General features: G+C 46.5%; 1 protein-coding gene across 2 annotated transcripts in view; it reads left to right on the forward strand.

The window, feature by feature from the left end:
* Positions 1 to 1731: 1731 nt before the first annotated feature.
* Positions 1732 to 23669, forward strand: part of prdm6 (PR domain containing 6) — a 90738-nt gene continuing 68800 nt past the window's right edge. Inside the window, exons 1-4 of one of the 2 annotated variants that reach the window (XM_040156179.1) lie at positions 1732 to 2151; positions 2296 to 2416; positions 13621 to 13769; positions 14710 to 14868. In XM_040156179.1, coding sequence (XP_040012113.1) covers positions 1732 to 2151; positions 2296 to 2416; positions 13621 to 13769; positions 14710 to 14868 — 849 coding nt within the window. Of the gene's footprint in view, positions 2417 to 13620; positions 13770 to 14709; positions 14869 to 23669 lie in introns of both variants that reach the window. The other variant, XM_040156178.1, reaches the window with a different exon arrangement.

The following is a 23669-nucleotide window of genomic DNA, read 5'->3' on the forward strand; positions in this document are numbered from 1 at the left end:
ACTTATGCGGACTATCTATGCATTTATCCCGATGAAACCTGTACTCGCCGGCTGGTTTCCATTGTAAAGAAACCCAAAGTGTGCGTGCGAGCGTGCGTGCACGCTTTAACTGCTTTTATTTGGAGCTTTTTAATTTTTTTTTTTTTGCGCTCGTCGCGCGTAAAATCCGCGCTGAGCGACCATCCGAGACCGAGACGGCGGAGCAGAGCGGGGCTGAGGCGGAGGGTCGACCAGGGCTGAAGTCAGTCTACACTCAGTGTTTTATTGGCCGTAGCCTTTACGCACAGTTTGCGCCTCCGAGCTGGACTTTTAAAGACGCGGTCCCTCGCAGAAACAGACTTTGCGTTTTTAAAAATAAAGTACGCCGAGATAAAAAATTCCTGATGTGAGATGAGACAGACGTTAGATGATGAGCTTTTCTCCCCCTGAAACTCTCTTAGATTTCTGCCTTGGCTGGTGACTTCGACGCCTCCGGTCCTCCAGCGTTTGGCCGCGACCGGTCATTTATTCATTCGTTTCCTGCCGTCGAAGGCGTCTGATCGTTGCTGTCTGTTTGTTTTTCCGTGAGAGTTGACGTTCAACTTTCTCCTCGGCAGGAGCGGAATCTGCGTTTTTTCCCCCCCGCAACAGCGGCGGCAGGCTGCGGGAGGACTCGGCGCAGAGCATCAGAGCCAGTCAACAGCTCAGGGTCAAAGCGAGACAGTCCTGAAACTAAATTTACTGCGAACAGATGAGCTCCAATTATCACATTCAATGACAGTTTAAAGGAGGGAAACCATAAAAGCTTCAGCTGTAAATTTAATTAAGACGAGGAGGGAAAAAAAAAATGTATTTTAGGATCAATTTACAACCAAAGTATCATTTTAAAGAAGAAGATTTCATCACTAGACGTTTTTAATTTCGTGAAAAGGCTTTGGTGTCTGGAACACTGGGTCCTTTTTTAGGCTACAACACCCAAAACTAAATGCTAGGGAAATTTACAGTTTGAAAAATTCTACATCTCTCTCAAATACATGTATGTCCATCTTTTTTAATCTCCTTAAAATCTAAAATGGAAACATCTGAAGCGAAGACAGGATGAGACTCTGGGCTGAGGTCACACTTCTGCAGCCCTTTGGTAAAAGCAACTGAAATAACCTGATCCGGGATGAAGCGACGAGGCCGAAACGCTGCCTCTTTTTCTCTTTTAACGCCTCAAGTGTAAACCAGGGGGGGAAAAAAAAAGACCCCGGCGACCCGGGTTTTGATCGGAGGGGGGACCGGGATCAGCTAAACGCCGGGAGCGAGAGTTTAACGTGAGCGACGAGGCTGAATTCTGTGCTCCAGTGTGAATCTAATCAACGCTGACACTTCCAGGACCCTGAAGGTGTCATGCAAACCGCCTCTGAGGCCTGGTCTCAGTTAAAAGCCCGAAAAAGGGCCTGGAGTGTGGAAATACAGTGGCTGGTGTGACGTGTGTGAGTGTGCTTGTTTCTGAAATGTGATAAATGCCTCGTGTAAACCTCCGGTGTCCGACCCGGCTTCTAGACGGTGCATGTTCCGCAGCCCACGTGTGTTTGAATTGTGCCTGACGCGGTGGTTGTGCACGGCGTGTGTGGGTTTAACTCCCCGGGGGAGAATTCGGGCTCATACTGAACAGATCTGACCCTGTGTGCTTCCCCTACATGTCCCCGTCCCGCCCTGACCACCTCGTCCTCTGTGATGTTGCCTCCACGCAGCCGGTGGGCAGCCATGCTGAAGCCCGGCGACCCGAGCGGCTCGGCCTTCCTGAAGGTGGACCCGTCCTACCTGCAGCACTGGCAGCAGCTCTTCCCTCAGGCGCAGCTGAAGGCTCCTCTGGCCCCGCCGCCGCCTCCACCTGACCGTCTCTCCGTCCCCGTGGACGGCCTGCGCCCGTCCCGCCTGCACAGCCACCTGCTGGCCTCCACACACTGCACCTCCTCCCCCTCCTCCTCCTCTTCTACATCCTCTTCGGCGGCTCCTTCTTCGGCGGCTCTCACCCCATCCTCCTCCATCTCCATCTCCGCCTCCACAGGGCTCTCCCAGCTGCCCGTGCCCCAGCAGATCGCGCTCTTTGGGCAGGCTTTGGCCCCGGTGTGCCCCGGCGGTGGGGGAGGAGGAGGACCGGGAGGAGGCGGAGGGGGAGACCTGGTGGTGGTCATCCCTCCGGAGAACCAGCTGGGTCACAACCCGGCGGCGGGGCTGCTCCACCAGACCAAAGAGCAGGGCTGCGGGGGGGTGGGGGTGGTGTCGTCCAGCGTGAAGAGCAGCGGCAGCGGAGCAGGTGGCGAGGAGGGCGGCAAAGGAGCGACGCCACGGTTCAAACTGACGTCGGAGGAGCTGGACTACTACCTGTACGGACAGCAGAGGATGGAGATCATCCCGCTGAGCAACCACACGGGAGAGCTCAACAACCGTACACACACACACACACACACACACACACACACACCTCGGACCTGTCGCTGGCGCCGGGGTTCACCGAGAGCTTCTGTTTTTGGTGATTTTATGTCTTGATCTGAACTTGGATCGTGGAGAGGCGACAGGAAAGGAGAGGAGAGAGAGGACGACATGCAGCAAAGGCCTCCGCAGTCCGACCAGGGACGTTGTGATCACGGTGCGTGTCTCAGTCCACTGGGCCACCTGGACGCCCCGTTTCGAGGCCGTTTACGTACACGCAGTTAGTAGGACACCTCTGTGAAATTCTCCTGGGGTCACGTCTTGTGTGTGTGTGACACGTTTCACTGCGTCTCATCTCTGCTACGTTTCTTCTCATTCTCGTAAAATTTTCCCACAATTCGACGAGAATTCACAGCGTCTGCGGCGTTCAGCCGCCATGTCGTCGCCTCTTCCTGTAGATCTGATGATCAGTAATGACTTTACTGTCGTTTCATCACTGCGGCTGCAGATTTCTGGAGCATTTCCTCGGCCCTTGTGCTAAATCCTCGAGTGTGTGCGGTCACTTTATCCAGCTGCAATTTATTTCTTACTCTCTTACTAAATGATTCTGTAAATATGGTGAGAAAAGTCTAATTTTATTTGCATAATTTGTTTTAATTAGGCTGCTCTCTACCCTGCTGTGCTGCTGCATTTCCTCAGCATTTTATCAGTCACCGACAGCGCGTTTTAAAAATCTTTCCATAACATAATTCCACTCACAGCTCCAGAAAATCAGTGTCGGGCCTAAATTGCAGCTGAACATTTATTTAAAATGAGCGATGGAATAAATAAATAAGATAAAGTGGGTGAGAAGGGAATTAATGACAATTTAAGTAGATTATTTCCACTCGAAAACGAATTTGTCATCTCATATCTAATTTCATCAGTTTTAAAATCCGAAACGATTTTAAAACTCAAACCATAAGAAATTTATTTGGGCAGTAAATCGTATGAAACCGGTTACTCGAGTTTACCGGGACGTGAGACTGTTTATCAAACAGATGTGATGTGATTCTCCTTGATCAGCCGTAGTTAGGAAAGGACGCGGGGCGGTGTGTGAGGTGCCACAGTTGGTTTGACAGCTGCTGAGTTGGACAGTAGGAGGAGGAGGAGGAGGAGGAAGAGCGGGGCTGGCTGTGGGGCTGGGTCAGAGGTCAGAGGTCAGCAGGCTCCAGACCCTCGGACAGCAGCGGCAGCAGCAGGCCTGCAGCTCACGTTGATATTAACCGGACTCCGTTGGGGTTTTTCTGGAAACAAGCGCTCGTCCTCTGCTGCACCTGTCTGTCCTCCGCGCCATTTGGCCTTTTCTTTTTCTTGTCTTTTTTTTTGTCTCTTTTTTTTTTGGCCTTTTTTTTTTTAATCTTTTTTTTTTGTCTTTTTTTTTCTTGATGTGTGCGCGCCAATGATTAATCTCACTTCAACTCCAATCAATCGATCGATTGATGGCATATTAGTTTTATTCCAGCAGAGTTTGTCTCCGGCTCAGGAGGGAGCGGGGGAGAGAAATCCGACGGAGGACGCGCGTCCTCTTCATTTAAATCTGCTTTCATGGTCAAATGGTGCGTTTGCTTTTTATTTCCTCCTGTTGTGTTTTTGGTTTTGGAGCCTGCAGCGTTAAACCGCGTTTTTTACTCCGCGTGAATTGATCAAACTCTTTATCTTTAAAGTCTGTGTGCGCGACTTTTACGCATGAAGGCGCTCTGTCAATATCTGTCCACGCACACACACGCACACACACACACTCTCCGCTGTCTTGTTTAAAATCTCCTCAATCTGGCGCAGAGGTGCATTTCATCAGTAACGTCGGGGCGTCCCGTCAGACCGTAAAACGAACCGAGTCCTCACACACTCCGAGCAGGAGCTCCGCGGCCCGTGTGGCCGCCGTACGGGCAGCAAACACACACACACACACACACACACACAGGCTGCGTGTCAGCCCGCTGCCAGGCTCCTGTCACATTCTGCAACATTTCTGTTGCTGCGTTGAGCCGGTTTTATTTTCCAGAGGCTTCGGCGCGTTTGTTCGATCTGAGCCCCCGGAAACCGGATCTGAACGGTTTTATTCCACCCCGGCATTCGAGTGATGGTTTAATTTAATTGATTTGAATTTCTGTAATTCCCGATCAGTTTGACTCTTTCGACGAGAGGGCAGGGCGGGAAAAGTCCGCCCCGCCACCGCATTTCGTTGCATCGGTGACAGGTCGGTTCTGGGGAATTTCTTGGGTTTTTTTTTTTTTTTTTTTTTTAACGTAAATTTAATTGAAATGTTTCTGGCGCCAAACTGCAGCTCGGCGAGTCCGCTGCGCGCTACGGTCACTTAATGTTCAATGTTGTTCAACTTCATGGCATTAAAAAAAAAAGAAAACCCAAAGAACCACCTAAATTCCCAGACCGCGTCCGGAGACTTTACGGCGGACTGAGTTGCACCTTCGCCCCGTTTCCCCCTTTTCTCCGCACCGGGTCTTCAGACTCTACCGGCCCGTACCACAGATGTATAGGCGCGTCACCTCGTTGCTGTGTCGCGTTTCCCGTGTAATGTTCTGATAGTTACCGGACCTTTGGGGTTCACGTCGCCCGGGTTCGTTTCACCCGGTGCAGCGTCAACGAGCCTGGAGCAACTGCGCGGCGTTGGCGCAATATTTCCTGCCTGATCTGACATCTCGACTCGGCCGCATCATCCGTCCTGTGTGTTCGAGCCGGTGTGTGTGTGTGTGTGTGTGTGTTTCTTCCCGCCCCAGTGATGCCGCCAGGCTCTTAACACTCCTCTAACACTAACACGTCCGCGGCATCTGTGGCGTAACTTCGGAGTTGATCATCGCTGTTTCTGGTCTCGGGCGTTTTGGCAGCGGTCCTAGAAACCAGTGCGGTTGTGTGTGTGTGTGTGTGTGTGTGTGTGTGTGTGTGTGTGTTTGCGCGTCTCCTCGCTGTGTATTCCGCGGTGATAAAACGGACCATCAGCAGTAATCTGCGTCGATACGCGCCGGCAGGGCCGATGAGGGATGGAGGGACAAGCAGCAATTAATTGCCGTATATAGTTTTGTGTTTGTGGAGGAGGAGGAGGAGGAGGAAGAGGGGGAGGAGGAGGAGGGGGGGTATGGGTGAGGGGAGAGAGGGAGAGAGGAGGGGTGGGTGGGTGTGGGGGGGATCGATTCACCGGCCACTGGCCCGCTATTTATCATCCCAACACGGCCGTATTGAGGTCTCTGGGGTGTGTGTGTGGGTGGGGAGGGGGTGTAGATAAAGCAGTCACACACACACACACACACACACACACACACACACACACTCCCTCATGTGTCACCATCCGACCTCGATTATTAATTACACCACTAATAATAATAATAATAATAATAATAAAATGTTTCACGTGAGAAAGTCAGAAAGTCGCCTGTTGAAAGTTCTTCAATCATTATTCAGGTTTCTCACTTTTAAACTCAGTCCCGTTTTTCTTGGCTCGTTCACCAGCGATATTTTGACCGCGTCAGATCCGACGGCGTCGCTTCCAGCTCGGAGTTTAATTATAGAGTTTTTCTGTCCGGAGATTTCCGGGAACGTCGAGGGGCTTTCGTGACCCAGGTGACGCGCGATAGGCTAGAACATGAATTGAACGATGAACCTAAATAAATTACAGTTCAATCAAATTAAAATAAAAAGTAGTATCCGTCACCGGAATTACACAGGTCGTATCTGAAGGAAGATTTGGGCCCTGATGTAAAGATGCATGACTCGATCGAAGAGGTAAATGTATCAATACATTTTGTAATTTTTTTATTTATTTTTTAATTAAAAAAAAAAAAAAAAAAAAAGGCCCTCAAGTGCGCTCCGTACTACATTTCCCACAATGCAGCCGCTTCGGCAGCCACATGGTTCAGACTCCACGCGGCAGGTTTCCCGTCGCAAACGCGTCGTTTCAAAGAACCAAGCCGAGATAAATTAGCTCATTAGAATTGACTAGTCTTTTTCTCAGGCTGGACAGAGTCGCCCCACAGACACGGACGACTTTAGGCAACAGTTCTTACAGACTCAATGGTCCCACACTCGACCAGTAGACGGCCCTTTATGTCCAAAACCATCTGCGTGTCCCTCAAATACTCCCAAAATTGTACAGAGTTTGGTTTGTGGCCAATCAGGCACAGGGTATCTTAGTTTGGCGTGGCGCTGCTGGAGGACTTTGGACCCCGGGTCTTTGGTGTTGCTAAAAAAATCCAGGCTACAACCACGACCGGATTCAGGATGAAGTTTCCGTCTCGTCTCTGTCCGTGGCTGTATTGAAAGAGATGTCAGGCGCTTTCGGGAGTGATGGCGGCCTCCGATCCTGTGGTCTGAGTTCTGGCCTCCGTTTGCCGTTAGATCACAGATCGATCCAAATTTACTCTGATGTGTGGAAAAAAAAAAAAATTCTCAAAATGCAGCAAAATAATGGACACAGGCAATAATCAAACTTGAAAAAAAATCCCATCATGCTATTTAGAAGCTGTTGTTTTGTTGTTTAATGCGTTCGTGTGATAAGGGCTCCACATTATTAACAGACAAATGGATGATCAGTTTTTAATAAAGTAGATGAAAAAATCTAAAAATCGAAACAAACTCAACTCACTTCTTCTCGTTGTCTGTTTCATTTTGTCCCCCAAACATCAAACAAACAAACAAACAAACAAACATAAAAGTCTGGATTTTTAGATTCAATAAATTTAAATGTATTTTAAGTCGCATGCTTCTGTTCCAATAAAACGTAGCACAGGAAGTTATCGGACGGCTGGGCTGTATTCTGGTTTGATAAAAAACACAGATCAATTCTTACAGTTTACATCTGGAGTTAATGTCAGCTGGCAGTTTTACTGTAATTTAATAAAGTCAGCTAAACACACACACACACGCACAGCTCTGATCTTATCGCCTGTTTGCTGGTTTTCAGTCTGTCTTCATTTGTCACTAAAGCAACTGTCACACACAAACCTCCTTGTTTAATGTCAGATCATTAACCCGTGTTTGACTCGTTCACACTTGAGGGTTTGAATTACGTCTCGGTCGCTCACAGCGGTTCCTCGTATCTTCTCCTGCGCCGGCTCCACGCGAGGCTGAGGCGACAGGACGAGTCGTCGTTTACCTTGGTTTTGGTTTCGGTAGCTGTAGGATTTTGGGGAAACTACGGCCTCCGTCAAACGCCATCGGCAGTAAACATCTGCAGCGCCTCGTGTGTTCACCGAACCCCGACTCCTAAAAGTGCAGGCAACCTACTTCGACTGCTGCCCGGATGACGTTGTTTCCAGTTGAGGCAGTGTTTCGTTCTTGTGCATAAAAGTCGCTTTTGGTTGAATACTGAAGAAGCGAACATGTCCTGTCTTGTACTTTAAGTCAGTGTCGACTTTTTCAGTACTAAACCACAACCTCTCCCTAACCTTGAGCCAGTGCTGCGAGTGCCTGAACGCGTCCAGAAACACATTAATTATGTTTTAGTAGCTGCAAGCCGATACTGCAGAAAGACACTTGTCAGAGAACGTTTTGCAGATATGTTCACGAAGAATCTTTCCGCCTAATGTTGATTAAAAAAAAAAAAAAAGAAGCAGTTTGGGCACGGTTACGTGTCTTTGAAATTGTATTTTCCGTTGCAAATGAGTGCTAAACAAGTGCAATTATACAAGAGACAGAGGTGACGAAACGAATTCGCCCAAAAAACGGGTGAGAAAAACAACCTTAACCCAGGTTCCAGCCGTAGGTGACCCTATTCCCCCGGTAAAGCTGCACCGGTCTAACAAGCCGGGCGAGCCACCAACCCAGTTCTGCCGCGTTGAATGTGTAAAATCCACATTTCATCTTTTCATTTAACCGTTCAGGTGTATTTTCTGTAGATTTGATCTAAACCCTGTGGTCTAACTGTTGTTTCAGAGCCTTTGCATCGCTGCCATATATGTAACTCTGGTGGAGAACAATAAACAACTTTTATTAAATGAACATTTTTGCCTAAAACAGTCAAACTTTAAGATATTTAGTAAGAAATATCAGATTCACCCTTTAAAGAAACCCAACATGTTTAACGTGTATTTAATCAGAGAACGTAAACTCCTTTCTATGTCATTAAACCTCTGGAACTCCCAGAAATATTACAGAGGACACGACTTCTGTCCTGTTGATGGCAGCTGTGTCCAACAGAAAGAGTCCTCTGTGCTGGGAGTCTTCTACTGTGAAGCTACAGGAAATGCTTATCTTGGATGAACTCATTTCCATAAAACCACTCTCTTATATTACTCATCAGTTGTTATGGAGAACATGTTGGCAAAAATGTCCACATCCAGCAGTTACGGAGCAGCATGATCCTTCATCCGGATCTGGTGCCAGAGTCCACCTGAGGAATCTAGGTCCAGCACTCCCTCTCTTTTAGCTCTGGTTTTGGCCTCCGCCAGCTCCCGAGGGAAACATCTGGCTCTTTAGCTGCTAAATGCTCCACCGTGTCCACCAGCTGGTCTCTGACCGGGTCTGTCTGCCGTCGGCTGCCGAGCAGGAAGTGGACAAGCGGGCTTGTCGGGGCTTTTTCGATTAAACACGGAGAAGGAATCCGGCGGTAAATGTGCCGTAAAATGAAAAGATAGAAGCCAAAAGAGGCAAGAAGCTCTGGAGATTTGTTTCGCCGCAGGTTTACAGAGTAGGGCAGCAGCCTCGCTGTGTGGTCCGTCCTCCTCTGGACTCGCAGCTGTGTTGGAAACAAATGCAGCTATTAACATCCATAGACTTTATGAAGTGTGATGGTTTGGTTAAGGGGAAGTCCAGGAGTTCGTTACTGAACCTCGACCTTCTCACTGTTTGGTGTTTGTGAGTCAGGAAATGACACAAAATTTTATTTTACTCTTTCGGTGAATCACTGGATTAGAGTCGAATAAGTGCGAATGTAGAAATGGAAAGAGGCACTTCCGAAATCGGTACATGAAAATTTAGGTTACGCATACGTTTATGAGCAGACGAATATCTGATCTTTTAGAATAAATGTGCTTTAAGAGATGAAAATGTTTGCAATCAAGGTTTTTAGGAAGATAGAAAAAAGAAATCCTGAGTTTGTGGGAGCAAACGGCTTCACTAAAGCGTGGTGAGAAGTGCCCGCAGACGTTTTCGCTGGAAGTGGTGTCCGTCGCGCGGAGATCAGAGGCAGAGCGGAGCTGTCTAAACACTGGCGATGGATGTAACAGAATACTGAGTTTGAATGATGGGCGGCGAGGAGAGCATGCCATAACAAGTTCACAGCCAGTTCATCAGTCAGAAAGAGAGGAAGAGGAGAGGAGAAAACGGGTTCAGCCAAGGAAAGACGACACATTTACAGCTTCCGCCGACGCTTCAGAAAAGAGCTGCGCGCCGAGCGTTACCCCGTTACGGCCTCGCGCCAACGCCGGTAGCGAGGCTTGTGGGTCATCCAGAAACAGTGTCACGTGCGGTACAGGCACATACGTGGAGCCACGTGAGAAATAAGGGTGTAGCCACAACCAGCCCTGGGCACTAAAACAAACACGAAACATTTCCGGGCATCTGCACATGTTAGAAAATAACTTCACCGGTGTATTTGACAACGAGACCATAACTTGTCCTTCAGTACCAGTAACAGAGGCGTCAGTGGCTGGAGGAGTCAAAGTTGTTTTACTAGTAGTAACACAAATGTGTATTGACACACACAGTATGTTTTAAAGTATAATGTCATGTGTTACAATGGTATTTTTTAACATATTAAAAAACATATTCAAAACTATAATGTCCATAAATATATATATTTTTAAAATTCAGGATTAAATATGTCAAATGTGTGAAAAACCTCTTTACAATACATGAAACAGGCCGATGACTAATGTGGTTTTTAATGTACTGAGAACATAGTGAAAATACTTGTACATCGCTGAGTGTTTGTGTAGAAAATACACAGAGTCTGAGTGGAAATGGCAGTGTCACCAGGAGGAGCAGCAGGAGCAGGAGGTGGTCGGTGTTACTCCTCAGCGTGTCCGGCTGCTGGGATCGAACCTGTGACTCTGTCCACCCGGGTTGGGCTGAGGTTGACACTTCGACGTCAAATAAATATTCTTCTACACTTTAAGTTGAGAAAATTCATGCATTTGACAAGAGAAATTGAAGTTTTCTAAAGTTAAACATCGTCTCGACACAAGCAGCTAAGAACTTTGTTGAAGGGGAATGCAGTAGAAAACTGCTGTGATTTAGATTCATATAAATAATTATTTGATCAAAGAATAAGTCAGAAGGATTCAAATCTGACGAGACCTGTCAGCGCTGGGCGGTTTCTTCGGCGCTCCGGCGACGAACGCTCGAGTCAGGCCTGACCGAGCTCCGAGCCGAACTCACCTGTTGAGTTTTAAGCATCACCAGCGGTTTGAATCTGAGCGCTTCTGGTGCAGCTGCAGCGCCGAGAGGGCAGTCACCTGCGGCGGACTCTGCCCCGCTCGGCGGGGGCGTTGTTCTCGCTGCTCGTGCAGACCGAGGTAATGCAAAGAAGCCGTCTGCGCTCAGCTCGAGCTCTCACCCGAGATCCAGATCCAAATATCCTGCGTGCGAGAGATGGTGTCGCTCGGGAAGACGCGAGTCGCTCGACAGCAGAGATCAAACCTTGTAACTTCAACAAAAGATTGTGGAAGCGGGAAGCTTTCCAGAGCTTTCAGCCACGTCTCATGGTCCTTACCTACCGAAGAAGGCCATGAGAGGTGGCTGAAGGCTCCAGAAAAGTGCAGATAGCCGAAGTGCTACTTTCAAGGTCAGGTTCACGTTCTTGTTTTTGACTGTAAAGGGACTTAATATTTCCAACTGTTAGATTACGTTTGGCACATTTATATCAGGAATCATTATTATTAATCATTGAAAATGTATTTATTTGATCGTTAAATCAGTCACATCCTGGCTGGTTTTTTTTTTTTAAATGGTGATAAAGAGCCACTGTTTGAATCACCGCTACGGCTACGTGCCGCACGGTGAGCTCTGCCTCATCCAAGTGACCGATTTTGACACGACAACATTTCCCGCGAGCAGCTGCAGTTCGTCCAGTTTTTCTGTTCGCTTTCACATCCAGCGTCTGACACACGCAGCACGTAACAACACGGCTCTTTGAACAAACGCTGTCCCCGACTCGGTTGGGAACCCGTCCACGGATTTAACACTTTGAGGGATCGGAGAGCAAAAGCGTGGGGACGTCTTCAGTGCTGCTTTCCTCGCTGTCGACCATAAGAAAACCCACGTTCAGACTCAAACCATCAGCCACCGTCTCCTGCTACCAGGTGTATCGAAGCCCGATAAACCGTATTACATCGCTGATTCACACTGGTGCTCCGGGTCGCATGTTCCTCTATCACCATGAACACACACACACACACTGTGGTTTATTTTGACTCAGTCCCACACACACACACACACACACACCGTGACTGCAGCACCAAATTCGGACTAATCTGCTGCTGAAGAAGAAAAAAAAAAAGCTCTCTTTCCTCCTGTTTGTTTGTTAGAAGCCACGGCGAGCAGCTGTTCTAGGAGAATTACCGAGGCGTCTTTGAAACACCAAACTATGTGTCCGTGAGGTGCTTTTAAAGATCGACGTCCTCGGTAGGAGCCAATGGGCTCGGAGCTGAGAGCCGCAGACGGAGGAGGGGAGTCAGGAAGTGCTGCGAGACGGAATAACACTCTTACTAACTAACGCCAACACCGGACTTGGTTTTTCTTTGAATCCCCGTGAGGTTCTGAGTCTTCTGTGCGACGGCTTCACGACAGGTCTGACGTGACGCTAACGTCCTTTTCTGGGACACAGTTCCAAAACTCCGTTCAAGTGTTTGACGCCGAATAAGTTGCGTATGATAAGAAGCGCGAGTGTAGTGAGGTGACTTCAGCCTGCGCCTTTCCGGTCGGTAGGAAAAGTTTCATGTCCTGTCTCTGTTTTGGGGATTGAAAAGAAAACAGCTCCCTTTCTATAATCGTTCATGTAATTATTTATGGACACAAACGAGTTTCCGTTTCGGTGGGATTCCATTTAAAATGCACCGCTGCTCTCATTGATTAAGAGTATACTTCGCATTAGATGTTTTCCCCACGGCTAAAATAAAAATGACATCTCTGCCAATTTCAGTTTGGAGTCGAGGATCGTGGAGAATTCAGCCTGTAAAATTTTTCCCATTTACTCGAGCGTGAACCTGTGTTACATCCTGTGGTTTATAAATGACCATAATACGGTTTAATTAACTTCTATCAATCACGGTGTAAAAGTAGCTGTCACCCTCTCAAATGGCGGATATTTAATTTTGGGAAAAGCAGAAAAAAAGCAACATTAACATCCTGTTCCTCTCGGCCTCTCTGCTCTGTGCGGCTCTGTGGGAGTTTTCCATCCAGATAATAATCTCTCATTATGTTGCTACAGTCAATTAACATCCATTACTGTCAGACTGCATCTCTGAGTAAATGTTGACACTCGCTAATTCCCAGTAATGTGCTCCTCGCCACATTTAACCTGGAAAAACACGGCAGAGAGGACTTTTTTCCACATTTGGACTTCGTCGGGACACCGGGATCCTGCTCTTTCTTCCCCTTTCCTTCTTCTCCGATTGGAGTTTTTCACTTTGTCAGAGGGTCAGAGGAACCCGTAAAGAGTAGAATAATCCTTTAATCTCTCGTTTGACTGTAAACATCAATGAAAAAAAAAAAAAAGGTCATCAGACAGGGCTGCTCATTCTTTCCAATTCCATAGAGGTCCAGTTTGGGCAGATAGGCAACGTTTAATGCCGTTAATCATTCTGCCTGCACCGCTGTTTCATAAAATCGGCTAAATCTGTGGCGGCTTTGTTTCAAAAATGTCCTCAGAACACTGGAAATGTCTCAAAGTCAACATGGGGGTCATGCTTGTTGTCTTGGATGAAAGGATGTGCTGCATAAAAGTCAAAAATGTCAAAATAAAAGACACTTCAAATAAATAAAAACACGTGCAGACACTGGCGTGGACTAGAATAACAAATGTCCGTATTCACAGATAGCAAACTTGCTGGGAAAATGTAAGAATCTTAAAATGTCCAAATGATTATGGAATCGTTTAAACCTTAAAAACTTTATGTTTTCAAATCATATGCCGCACCAGCATATATGTGTTGTATTGTTACGTGTCCTTTGTCTGAGTGCGTCCGAGTTTAAAAGAGCTAAAAGTCCAGTGTCTCTCTCTCTCGGCAGGCTGTGACATGTGCGCGGACAACAGGAACGGCGAGTGTCCGATGCACGGCCCTCTTCACTCCCTGCGTCGACTCGTCGGCACCAGCAGCTCGGCGGCTCCCGTCACCCTGCCGGACGTCCCCGATTGGCTCAGAGACCTGCCCAGGGAGGTGAGACGGCTCCGTCTCTCTGCTCTTTTGTCTGCCAGACCGTTTCGAGGGAGTTATACTGTATCAGATGTCGTGCGGAAACATCAGAGAACAATTTTCCTTTATTTTACAACGGAAAGTCTTTCTCATGCTGTTCAAAGTCAGATTATGGTTGAAGAAAAATATTTCTGTTTGTACTGTAATTACAACATTTCCTCCGTCATTAGCGAGTTTTTCTATTTAAGTTTTTTTTTTTTTTGGGCACTTCAGGCAAGTGAAAAACTCTCAATATTTTATAATCTACGTGGAGTCTCTTTGCCAGTTTAATCCTAATGCCGAGGAAGCAAGTTGACATCCATGATCAGCTGCATACGGCCTTTGAGGGTAACACCTCAGATGAAACTGTACGTCCGTCGCGTGCGTCTCCGTAAAAGAGTCCTACCGACTCTGCAGTACAGACGATGCAGGTCGCTTTTGTTCCGAGGCCTCGACGGCTGCCGGCTGCCACGTTGGCGGACATGTTTACAAACGGCAGCGGGGACCTCGTGGAGGGGCTGTGTAACGTTAGTTCAGCAGCTTGGTCTGTAGAAAGAGGGCAGGGCACAGGTGAACCGGTTGGGTGAGGAGCATGGGGGACGGTGAACGCAGAGACGGCGGCTGTGTGTAAAGTCTGTTTTCTGTCCAGCAGCGGTTCCCCTGTGCGTGACGTGTTTACGCAACGTCAGCCACGCACTGCTGCAAAACCCGCCTGCTCCTCTCCGCTGACACGTTTGCGTTTTCCTGGCGTTAAAGTTACAGCTGCAGTCCGCACCCAGCTGTTTTAGCGAGCACACCTGTACCTCACCCGGGGCCCTGGTCGGAATACTGACCCTGATGCCCTGAAGAGCTGCTCAATGCATAGACATTACAGACACAGAAATTTCTGCACTCAAGTCGACGTTATGTTGTGTTGTGTGTTCAGGTGTGTCTGTGCACTAGTACAGTTCCTGGTCTGGGTTACGGGATCTGTGCGGCTCAGAGGATCCCTCAGGGAACCTGGATCGGCCCGTTCCAGGGAGTCCCGCTGCTGCTGGACAAACTGCAGTCCGGAGGCGTCAGGAACACACGACACCTGTGGGAGGTAAGTGGGGTGTAGAGTATGTGTGGGGGGGGGCTGCACCCAGACTGTGGGTGCTGGAGGGTCGAGAAATGTCCTAACGTCATATCTACCGGCTCCGTCTTGTGCTTGTGTGTGTTTTTGTGTGAATATTATAGACGTTTGTGTGTGTCAGGTTGTGCAGTTGGGTGTGTGTGTGTGTGTGTGTGCGCGTGTGCTTGTGGTCAGCGTAATGTCAACCCTCAGTCCATTGATCAGAGCAGATTCTATTTACATACAGTGGCAGGGGAAAGTCAATGTGGCAGTTATAAACAGCTGCATTAGTATGTAGGGTGTGTGTGTGTGTGTGTGTGTGTTTGGGGGGGTGAGTGAGAGAGAGAGAGAGAGAGAGAGAGTGAGGGATGCTGGGAGACGCAGAGATAGATGAGTCCCCTGTGGCCGAGCTGGTAAAGGTCAGTCAGACGTCGGTTGACCGGACATCAGTCTCTCTGCTGTTGACCGCAGCGGGACGTCAGGAGGAGGGAGTGGGGAGGTGGGGTTGTTAGGCAGAGGGTCAGGGGTCAGAGGTTTTGGAGGGGGGGGCATTCAAGACATCGTAGGCCCGAGTCCAGCAGGAGCAGGGAGCGTCATTTCAGGGTCTGTGCTTCAAACAGAGAACGTGGAAGAGCTGCGTTCACCGCCCGCAGGATTTTACTGATAACGCAGCTTTTAATGAGTTTATCTGATGCAGACGCCGCCAGCCAGTGGCGGGTCCTCACCCAGGCATCGCTGAGCACCTTTAACTGGGTCTCATGTTTGTTCCTCACCTGTTAATCACCGCTCAACTGTTAGTTAGTGTCTTCAGCTTCTGGCGTGTGAGCGAGGTATGTGGTCAAACCGCGCCGGGACTCGCTTGGATAGTCCCGGTCAAGACGCGGCTCTGGAGGTACAGAGGTACGGAGCTGTGGAGGACCGATGGACTCCACCCACACCTCCCTCACCGGGGTTGTTCGATCAGGAGGAGGAGGATGAGGGAGAAATGGAGACGTTAGAGCTCAGCCAAACTATTTTGGAAACGTAAGTGCACAAGGAATCCACAAGCTGATGGTCAGGGGCAGATTTATGTCATGTCTGTGCTCAAATTCAGAAGAAGCTGTCGAAAATATTTGAATATTTTACAGGAGGATTTTGATATAAACGTACTGAAAAGGACAATTAACGCAGGGTCGCAGGGTTAGAAGTTGGAAAACGTATTTAACAAATGGCTGGATTCACAAAGTAAAACTCCACCGTCTTCTGCGTGTGAAACATTTTCTTGTAATATCATAATTTATCTTTTTCTTTTCAAAATATTCTTAATTTATTCTCTTAAAATTATGACTTTATTTTGTAAAGCTTTAGTAAAACTTTACTCTCGTAACATTATGTCGTTTTTTCTCCACAATAGAACTTTATTCTCAAACTCGGTTATTTTATCATCGTGTTTTTTTCCTTTCTTTTGCAACAGTGGTCCTAATTCTCTCTCATTACAAAGACCTGATATTTAAGCGTAATTAAGTATTATTAAGTATGATTTGTTCCAACCAGCAAGTCATAATAACGCAGATAGTGAGGAGACTGATATGACAGACAGATCAAATAACTATTAACAGCGTATGAGTGTGTAAACCGGACTAGAATTGACTTCTTCTCTAAAATATAGTATTTAAATATAATCATTCAGTGTCTAAGGCTTTCAGTTGCATTGCTTTTTATTTTAGAGATTTGCTCCGTTTCCTCCTCTTTCCTGAATCAATCAAATTCAATCAAATTATTTAGACAAAACTGTCTCAGGCTTCCTCTTCCGAAGTCTGAGACCGTTTTGTCTAAATAATTTGATTGAATTGAATCATTTTCATTTAAAAATATAAATACCTTGTTCTATGTTCCTATAGAATTACAGAAATCAAACCTTTGCTGCGTTCACCTCGGGAAAAGCGACCACTTCTCGCAGTAAACACAGCTTTTCCCTCCGCGAGTCATGTGATAGGTCACGCCGTAAGACGCACGGGGGGGAGGACGGCGCAGAGATACTCCTACTTCTAGATAAATGTGTGGAGGTTTTAGTGAATAAGCAGTAAAAAATTCCCAGAGTAAAGAGGGGGAAGGTGGTAACTTTTTATTTTCTCTGCAGCCCTTTTCTGAGTAAATCACCACATTAAGGTCCTCTACAGCTCAGGACCCAGCTGGACTGAGTCTGATTGAAATATCTACGGACAGTTTTTATGTTTGGATCCAGCAGAGACAACGCAGGGACCCTCTGTGGGCCCTCAAACCAGCCTTTGAAGCCCCCGGCCCTGGAGGCATGCTGATCGGATAACCCGACTCTAACCATCGGCAGATAATCGGCTGCCGGGCTAAAACCGGTCATTAGGCCTATTGATGAAGAAGCTTTACGCACAGATCCCATTAAAACTCAGCGGCTGTTAAACTCGCTTATTGATGCCCCAAAAACAGGAAGAGATGTGTGTCCTATAGCCAATCAGGGAGCTCGTGTCATTTTGTCTATGGTGTCCGGGAAGGGGCCGGTTTTAATTAAGAGGACTTGCCTTTACGTCTGGGTGGAACAGTGGAGGATTTTCTGGCGCTGCAGTATTTCACGGCTCGGCAGATTGATCTCCTCCGAGGCGGCGCTCGGTGTTTGAGCCTGAGTTTACGGTGGAACAATTCTTTAGCTATCTCACCCGGAGCTTTATCGCTCACTGTTTCTGTACTCTGGTAAAGAGTCATGAGAAAGAAACCTTAACACAAACATTATTTTATTATCAGTATTATTCTTGTGATTTTTAACCCCGTACATCTGGCCTTATCTAAACGCTATATAAATACAGTTTGGTGCTAAAACGAGCATTAAAATGACAACCGCTCTCTGGCCCCAGCTTCTCAAATGGGAGGATTTGCAGCTTTTCTGTTTGTAAAATGTGTAATTAAATTTTGGAGTCCAGCCCGTTGGTTCTGGGAAGTTGTGGTGGATTCGTATAGAAAACGGTAACACTTAAGTCCCCCCGCTATAGCATTTCTAAGCAGTATATAAACATTGGTTAATGTTCATTTAATACAAAACACATGGTTAATAACGCACTATAATGTACTTCCATGCAGATATAATGTGTCTGTTACCAGCTCTAACTCCTCCTGCGGACACACAAGCAGAGGCTGCTGGATGAACAGATGATGAACGATAATTTAGTAAAACACAGTCATAATAGTATAAAATGTGTCTTCGTAGGGAAACAGACACGTTTACAAATACTGTGCATTAATACACACTTAAAGTTATCCTTATAGCTGCCTACAAATACGTTATAGGGTGTCAGAAACCATTTATTAAAAGTTTGTACACTGCTCAGAAATGCTGAACAGAGGGACCCAAAGTAAAGTGTTACCCAGAGAATTCATCAACAGATGAATCAATAATAAAGACATTTTGTAGTTCAAGCCCTATAGTTGCTAACTGTTTAAAATAAATTGAAAATGAATTTGTGTCAGATTGTACTCAATTATCCAAAGTAAGCCATCTTCTCTTGCTTCCAGATCGTTGGAGATCTGGTCTGAAATATCTCAACAACTGTTGGACTGATTGTCACGAAATGCGCTTCAGACATTCGTGGTCCCCAGAGGACAAATCCCAGTGACTTTGCTCGTCCTCTGACTTTAGACCGTTTGTCCAGCGCTGGATTAAGATTTGAAAAACTAATGACATTCCTATCAATCAACTTATTTCTTCAGAAAGTAAATAGCTCCTCGAAACCACCTTGTGTGTGGACCGAAAATGTCCTCGACGGCGAGGATACTCACTTGCCACCGATCTGGGCAAAACAAAAGCCCCTCACAAACAATAACCAGCCAACAGGATTTCAGACAGAATGAATAAAGTGAAACAAATGCTAATGACTATGATCTTATGTTGAATGGAACCAATCTGTAATTTCACAGCCAGAAACTCCAGCCCCTAGATAAATATACCACGGTTAGAAATCCAGTATTTGCATCTGAAACGCACTGAAAGAATGTCTCCCAAAGTGAAAGTAGTAAAGTCCAGTAAAGTACCAAAACCTCAGACTTGTAGAGTAATTGAGTCAAAGTACAATAAATACTTCCCACTTTTGTTTGACAGTACTTGTTGAGGGAAAGGAAGGCAGTTTCTCATTCTTTCCCCGCCTGGAATTTTTCCAGAGGATTCAAACCGGTGACCTCCCGGTCCGAACCTCGAGGCCGTCTTGATTGAAAAGAATGTGCAGTAAAAACAGGAGAACTGTCCTGAAATCGTGGCTCTGACCTCGCCCGCCGGGGTTTTTACAGGAGTTTTCTTTTTGACGGATCTGAGACTGGACGTGCTGTCAGCACAGAGTCAGGGAAAACGGCACCAAACATCCAACTTCAGAGCAGGAAAGAAAGGAAAACTTCGGCTGCACAGTTTGAGGCAAAGTATTTTGTTTGTGTGGGATGGTGATGAGACACACGAGGATTCAGAAAATTCCAAAATGCCTGTTGGTATCTTGGCTTTTTGCATCATAAAACAGTTAAAACTATTTTCTTTGTCTCTTCCCTCTAACTGAATCACTGTTGCCCGTCTGTATTTGGCTGTTGTTCTGTCCGGTTGTGTTTGTCTGTCAGCGTATCCCCGTTGTATTCCTTACGGAATTCCCATTGACTTTGTGTTTTCAGTGGTTTGTGGTCACGGCGTCCAGTAAAGGCTCTGTAATGTTTTCTTGACTGATGTCATTATTTAATGGTTGTGTAACTGTCCGTAATCTGGGTTTTATTACAGGGTCTGATCGCCATTGACATCATCGCTTCTACTACGAAATCGTCGAAGGTTTTATGTCAAATTACATGTTTTGGTTTCCTGTTGCTTGGATTTCAGCGAGGCGTTTGAGTTTTTATCTATGGAATTTTTGAATGAAAGCAGTAATGACCGGATTGATATATTGCTGCAATTCGCTGGGTTTTCGAGTTTATCTGAAGAGACTGGAGAACTCAGTGATACACAGTGATACGAAGCTGTTAATGTGAAATAATTAAAAATCAAAGTCCTGTCAGCAGGTTCTACTGAAAAAAAATGATATAATGACTGGCAGCGAAGCAAACCCTGGTCCAGAGCAACTGGAAGGACTTTTAACTTGGTTCTCTGACAAAAAGTGGAAGATTATGGTCCAAACGCTCTTTCGTTCAGGGATATGAAAACTACTTATTCTATACCCAGTCTATAGCTCTCAGCTCCGAGCCCTTTGGTTCCTACTGAGGATGTAAATATTTAAAACCACTCACAAACACATAGTTTTCGTGTTTAAAAAACGCCTCAGTAATTTTCCTAAAACAGCTGCTCACTGTGATTTTTAACAAACAGGAGGAAACGGTGCATTCGTTGGGGACTATTTTGAGCGGTGTTTTAATCCTCATTTTGGTGCTGTAATGGGTATTTGTGGCAGCAGGACGGCGTGTGTGTGGGACTGAGAAGAGATAAACTGCAGTGTGTGTGTCCATGGTGATGAAGGAGCATGTGACCCGGTGCAGCTGTGTGGCTCACTGATGTATTTGAAGATGTGTTTTTGCAATGGCAGAGTACGGCTGCACATGAAAAATCTGAAAAAGAACTATGCATTCTTTTACATGTGAGAACACGTGACACATTCGTTTACATATAAAAAGTCATAGCACATAACACAGTCTTTAATGTCTTCACATGTCTCTCATATGTCAGCCCACAATGGTAGAGCACGAGTAGCTTATCACTGAATAAGTTCTTAACACAAAACATATCGTCGCCATATGACATATCATCAAGTTGATACGTTGAACTTGTTATCAAAAAATTTCTTATTTCCACATCCAGCAGTTACAGAGCAGCATGATCCTTCATCTGGATCTGGTGCCTGAGTCCACCTGATGAATCTAAGTCCATTGCTCCCTCTCTTTTAGCTCTGGTTTTGGTCTCCACCAGGGAAACATCTGGCTCTTTAGCTGCTAAATGCTCCACCGTGTCCACCAGCTGGTCTCTGACCGGGTCTGTCTGCCGGTTGCTGCCGAGCAGGTAGCGGACGGTGGCTTCTTACAGCTGTTTCTCTGAAAACATCTGCCCGCTGTATGAGAGCGGTGAGAGCGAACCGGAGCGGTAAACAGATGAGACTCACTGTGAAGCTCCGTGAAGCCACGGGGAGCTGCGGGCTCAGCTGATAGGTTCACCACTACGAGTTACATTAAACATTGTTTTTACATTATCATTTGATACATGATTATTATAAAAATATTGATAATAGCCACTTTAAGGACTCTGTGGCATGGGGATTTGGACAGTCCACACTGGGGACCTTCTATTCAGCTCTTCCATTTACTAGTTCACTTTAGCGTGACAGCATACACTGTTGGAACAGTCGGAGGGAGCAATCCACATAAAGGGTGCAAAATCTGTTTAATAAAAGATCTATATGAGGGGTCCTGGTGGTTTAGGGGTTTAAGATGCTCACAGGTAATCGCAGCGTCCTGTCCTTTGTTGCATGTCATCCCTCCTCTCTCACCCCTCATGTCCTGTCACCTCTCTACTGTCCCCGTCAAATAAAAGCAAAAAAAAGGGGAGAAAAAGTCCCATGTTCAACTCAGCAAGGCTGGTTAAGTCCAGCAAAACCTTTGAAGCCAACATGGCTGCCTCCTACTCATAATGCAAAGCTCCTAATCCCTAACGTGATGAGGAAATATTAAAGTCATTTAAGGCAATTTGATCAAATGACTAAAGTTGCGGCTTGTTTTCATAGGTCGTCTCATCTTTTGTCTTGTCCATTCAAACTTGTGCAGGAATCAGAGACATGTAGCTGAACCAGACCTGGCACCAAGACTAGATTCGACCACAAAGTGTAATTCAGTTTGGTTCGTATTCGGTCCTCGGGTCCAGCGGATCCATTCTCCATCTCTCGCAGGTCAGCCTGTGGTCACTGTAACCCAGCCTACGGCCCGGTGCTGTTTGGTTAAACCCACTCGGTGAGTCGGGTCTGCTCAGTTCATTTCTCGCGCTGTGTGACATCACCCTGTAGGCATGATAACCACGGGGGCCCCATCAGGACCTTCATGTTAGAATAACACAGAGTGTGTGTGTGTGAACACGTGTGAAGTCTCTTCATAATCCAGCAGTATGTTTGATCAGTGTGTTTTTACACCGTGATAGAGCCGCCGGTTGTTTCCCCTCCTGTGTTAGTGACCGTAGGGATGTTACACGCTGTGACGAGCTACAGCACAAACACTTGCATGTGCGCTTCACGTCGCACGTTTGTAACCAATTTTGGACCTTCATCGTGGTAGCGAGAGCCATCTATTCCTTCTGTGAGCTAAAGTCAGTCAATATTGTTCATCAGAAAAAAACTATTGCCTTTGTAGTTAACAACACATTTTCAGAAATGGTCTAAAATATATCAAACACACAGTCCTTTCTTCAAGAAATGTGAAATGTAATGTGGACCCTTTCCTGCTCCATTTATTTTCTTTCTTTTGGCGACTCTCTTCCCACCTTTTTTATCCAGTATGTTCTCCGAATATTGTTCCAGCACTTTCTTTCTTTAGCCTCCCCATCCTAACACAAAGTGAAGGATTGGTTTCAGTTATAAACCTTGAGAGTGAGAAGATTTTAAAAAATTGATGAGGTTTTCAGTAACTGGGGATGTTTTTGGAAAGTCGTAAAATTTTGTAAAGTCTGGACATTTTTGGAAAGTGAGGACATTTTTTCCGTCCATCAAAGGGCTGTGTATGGTTTCAGAGTTGGTTTTAGATTAAATGAACTGGCACTACTTACTTCATTTGATGTATTTCTTGTTGGAAAAGCATGATGGGATGAGACAAGGTGGTCAGTTAGGGGCTAATCCCAGATGTAAACCAATGACTACTTTGATTTGAAAAGGCGAGCAGAGAGGCAGGATTGTTGAAAAACACTAACACCCCTAAGGTTTCACCACTGGAGAATGCACTTGATACTCAAAGACTGTTTGCATTCAGTTCGTTGTGAGACAAAAGTAAAATTATTTCATTCCATAGGTGCATTTTGTTTGTTTTTTGCAGGTAACAGTAGCAGTCAAAAATCAACAAAATAGCTCAATAAGACTGGATTTTTTTTTTTTTTTTCCCATGTGGAGGTCTGTGGGAGCAGTCAGTTAAACACCTGGGTGAGGTACATCAGACCAGAAGGGAGAGGTTGTTGGGATGTAGTACCTCAGTCCTGTGATACGTGGTTCCTTGGTCCTATATGTGGTGGTTTCTCAGTCCTGTTGGTGGTGGTACCTCGGTCCTATGGCTGGGTGGTGGTACGTCGGTCCTGTGGTAAGTGGTACCTCGGTCCTGTCGTTGGTGGTTTCTCAGTCCTGTGAGTGGTGGTTTCTCAGTCCTGTGGATGGTGGTACCTCGGTTCTATGGGTGGTGGTACCTCGGTCCTGTGGTATGTGGTTCCTTGGTCCTGTCTGTGGTGGTTTTCTCAGTCCTTTGAGTGGTAGTACCTTCGCTCTATGGGTGGTGGTACCTCGGCCCTATTGGTGTTGGTACCTCGGTCCTATCTGTGGTGGTTTCTCAGTCCTGTGGGTGGTGGTACTTCGGTCCTGTGGTACGTGGTACCTCGGTCCTGTGGTTTGTGGTTTGTCAATCCCGTGAGTGGTGGTTTCTCAGTCCTTTGGGTGGTAGTACCTTGGCCCTATGGGTGGTGGTACCTCGGTCCTATCTGTGGTGGTTTCTCAGTCCTGTGGTTGGTGGTACCTTGTTCCTGATGTACGTGGTACCTAGATCCTGTCGGTGGTGGTTTCTCAGTCCTGTGGGTGGTGGTACCTCGGTCCTAA

The sequence above is a fragment of the Xiphias gladius genome, chromosome 19, assembly GCF_016859285.1.
Source record: "Xiphias gladius isolate SHS-SW01 ecotype Sanya breed wild chromosome 19, ASM1685928v1, whole genome shotgun sequence".
In the NCBI taxonomy this organism is placed as follows: Eukaryota; Metazoa; Chordata; class Actinopteri; order Istiophoriformes; family Xiphiidae; genus Xiphias; species Xiphias gladius.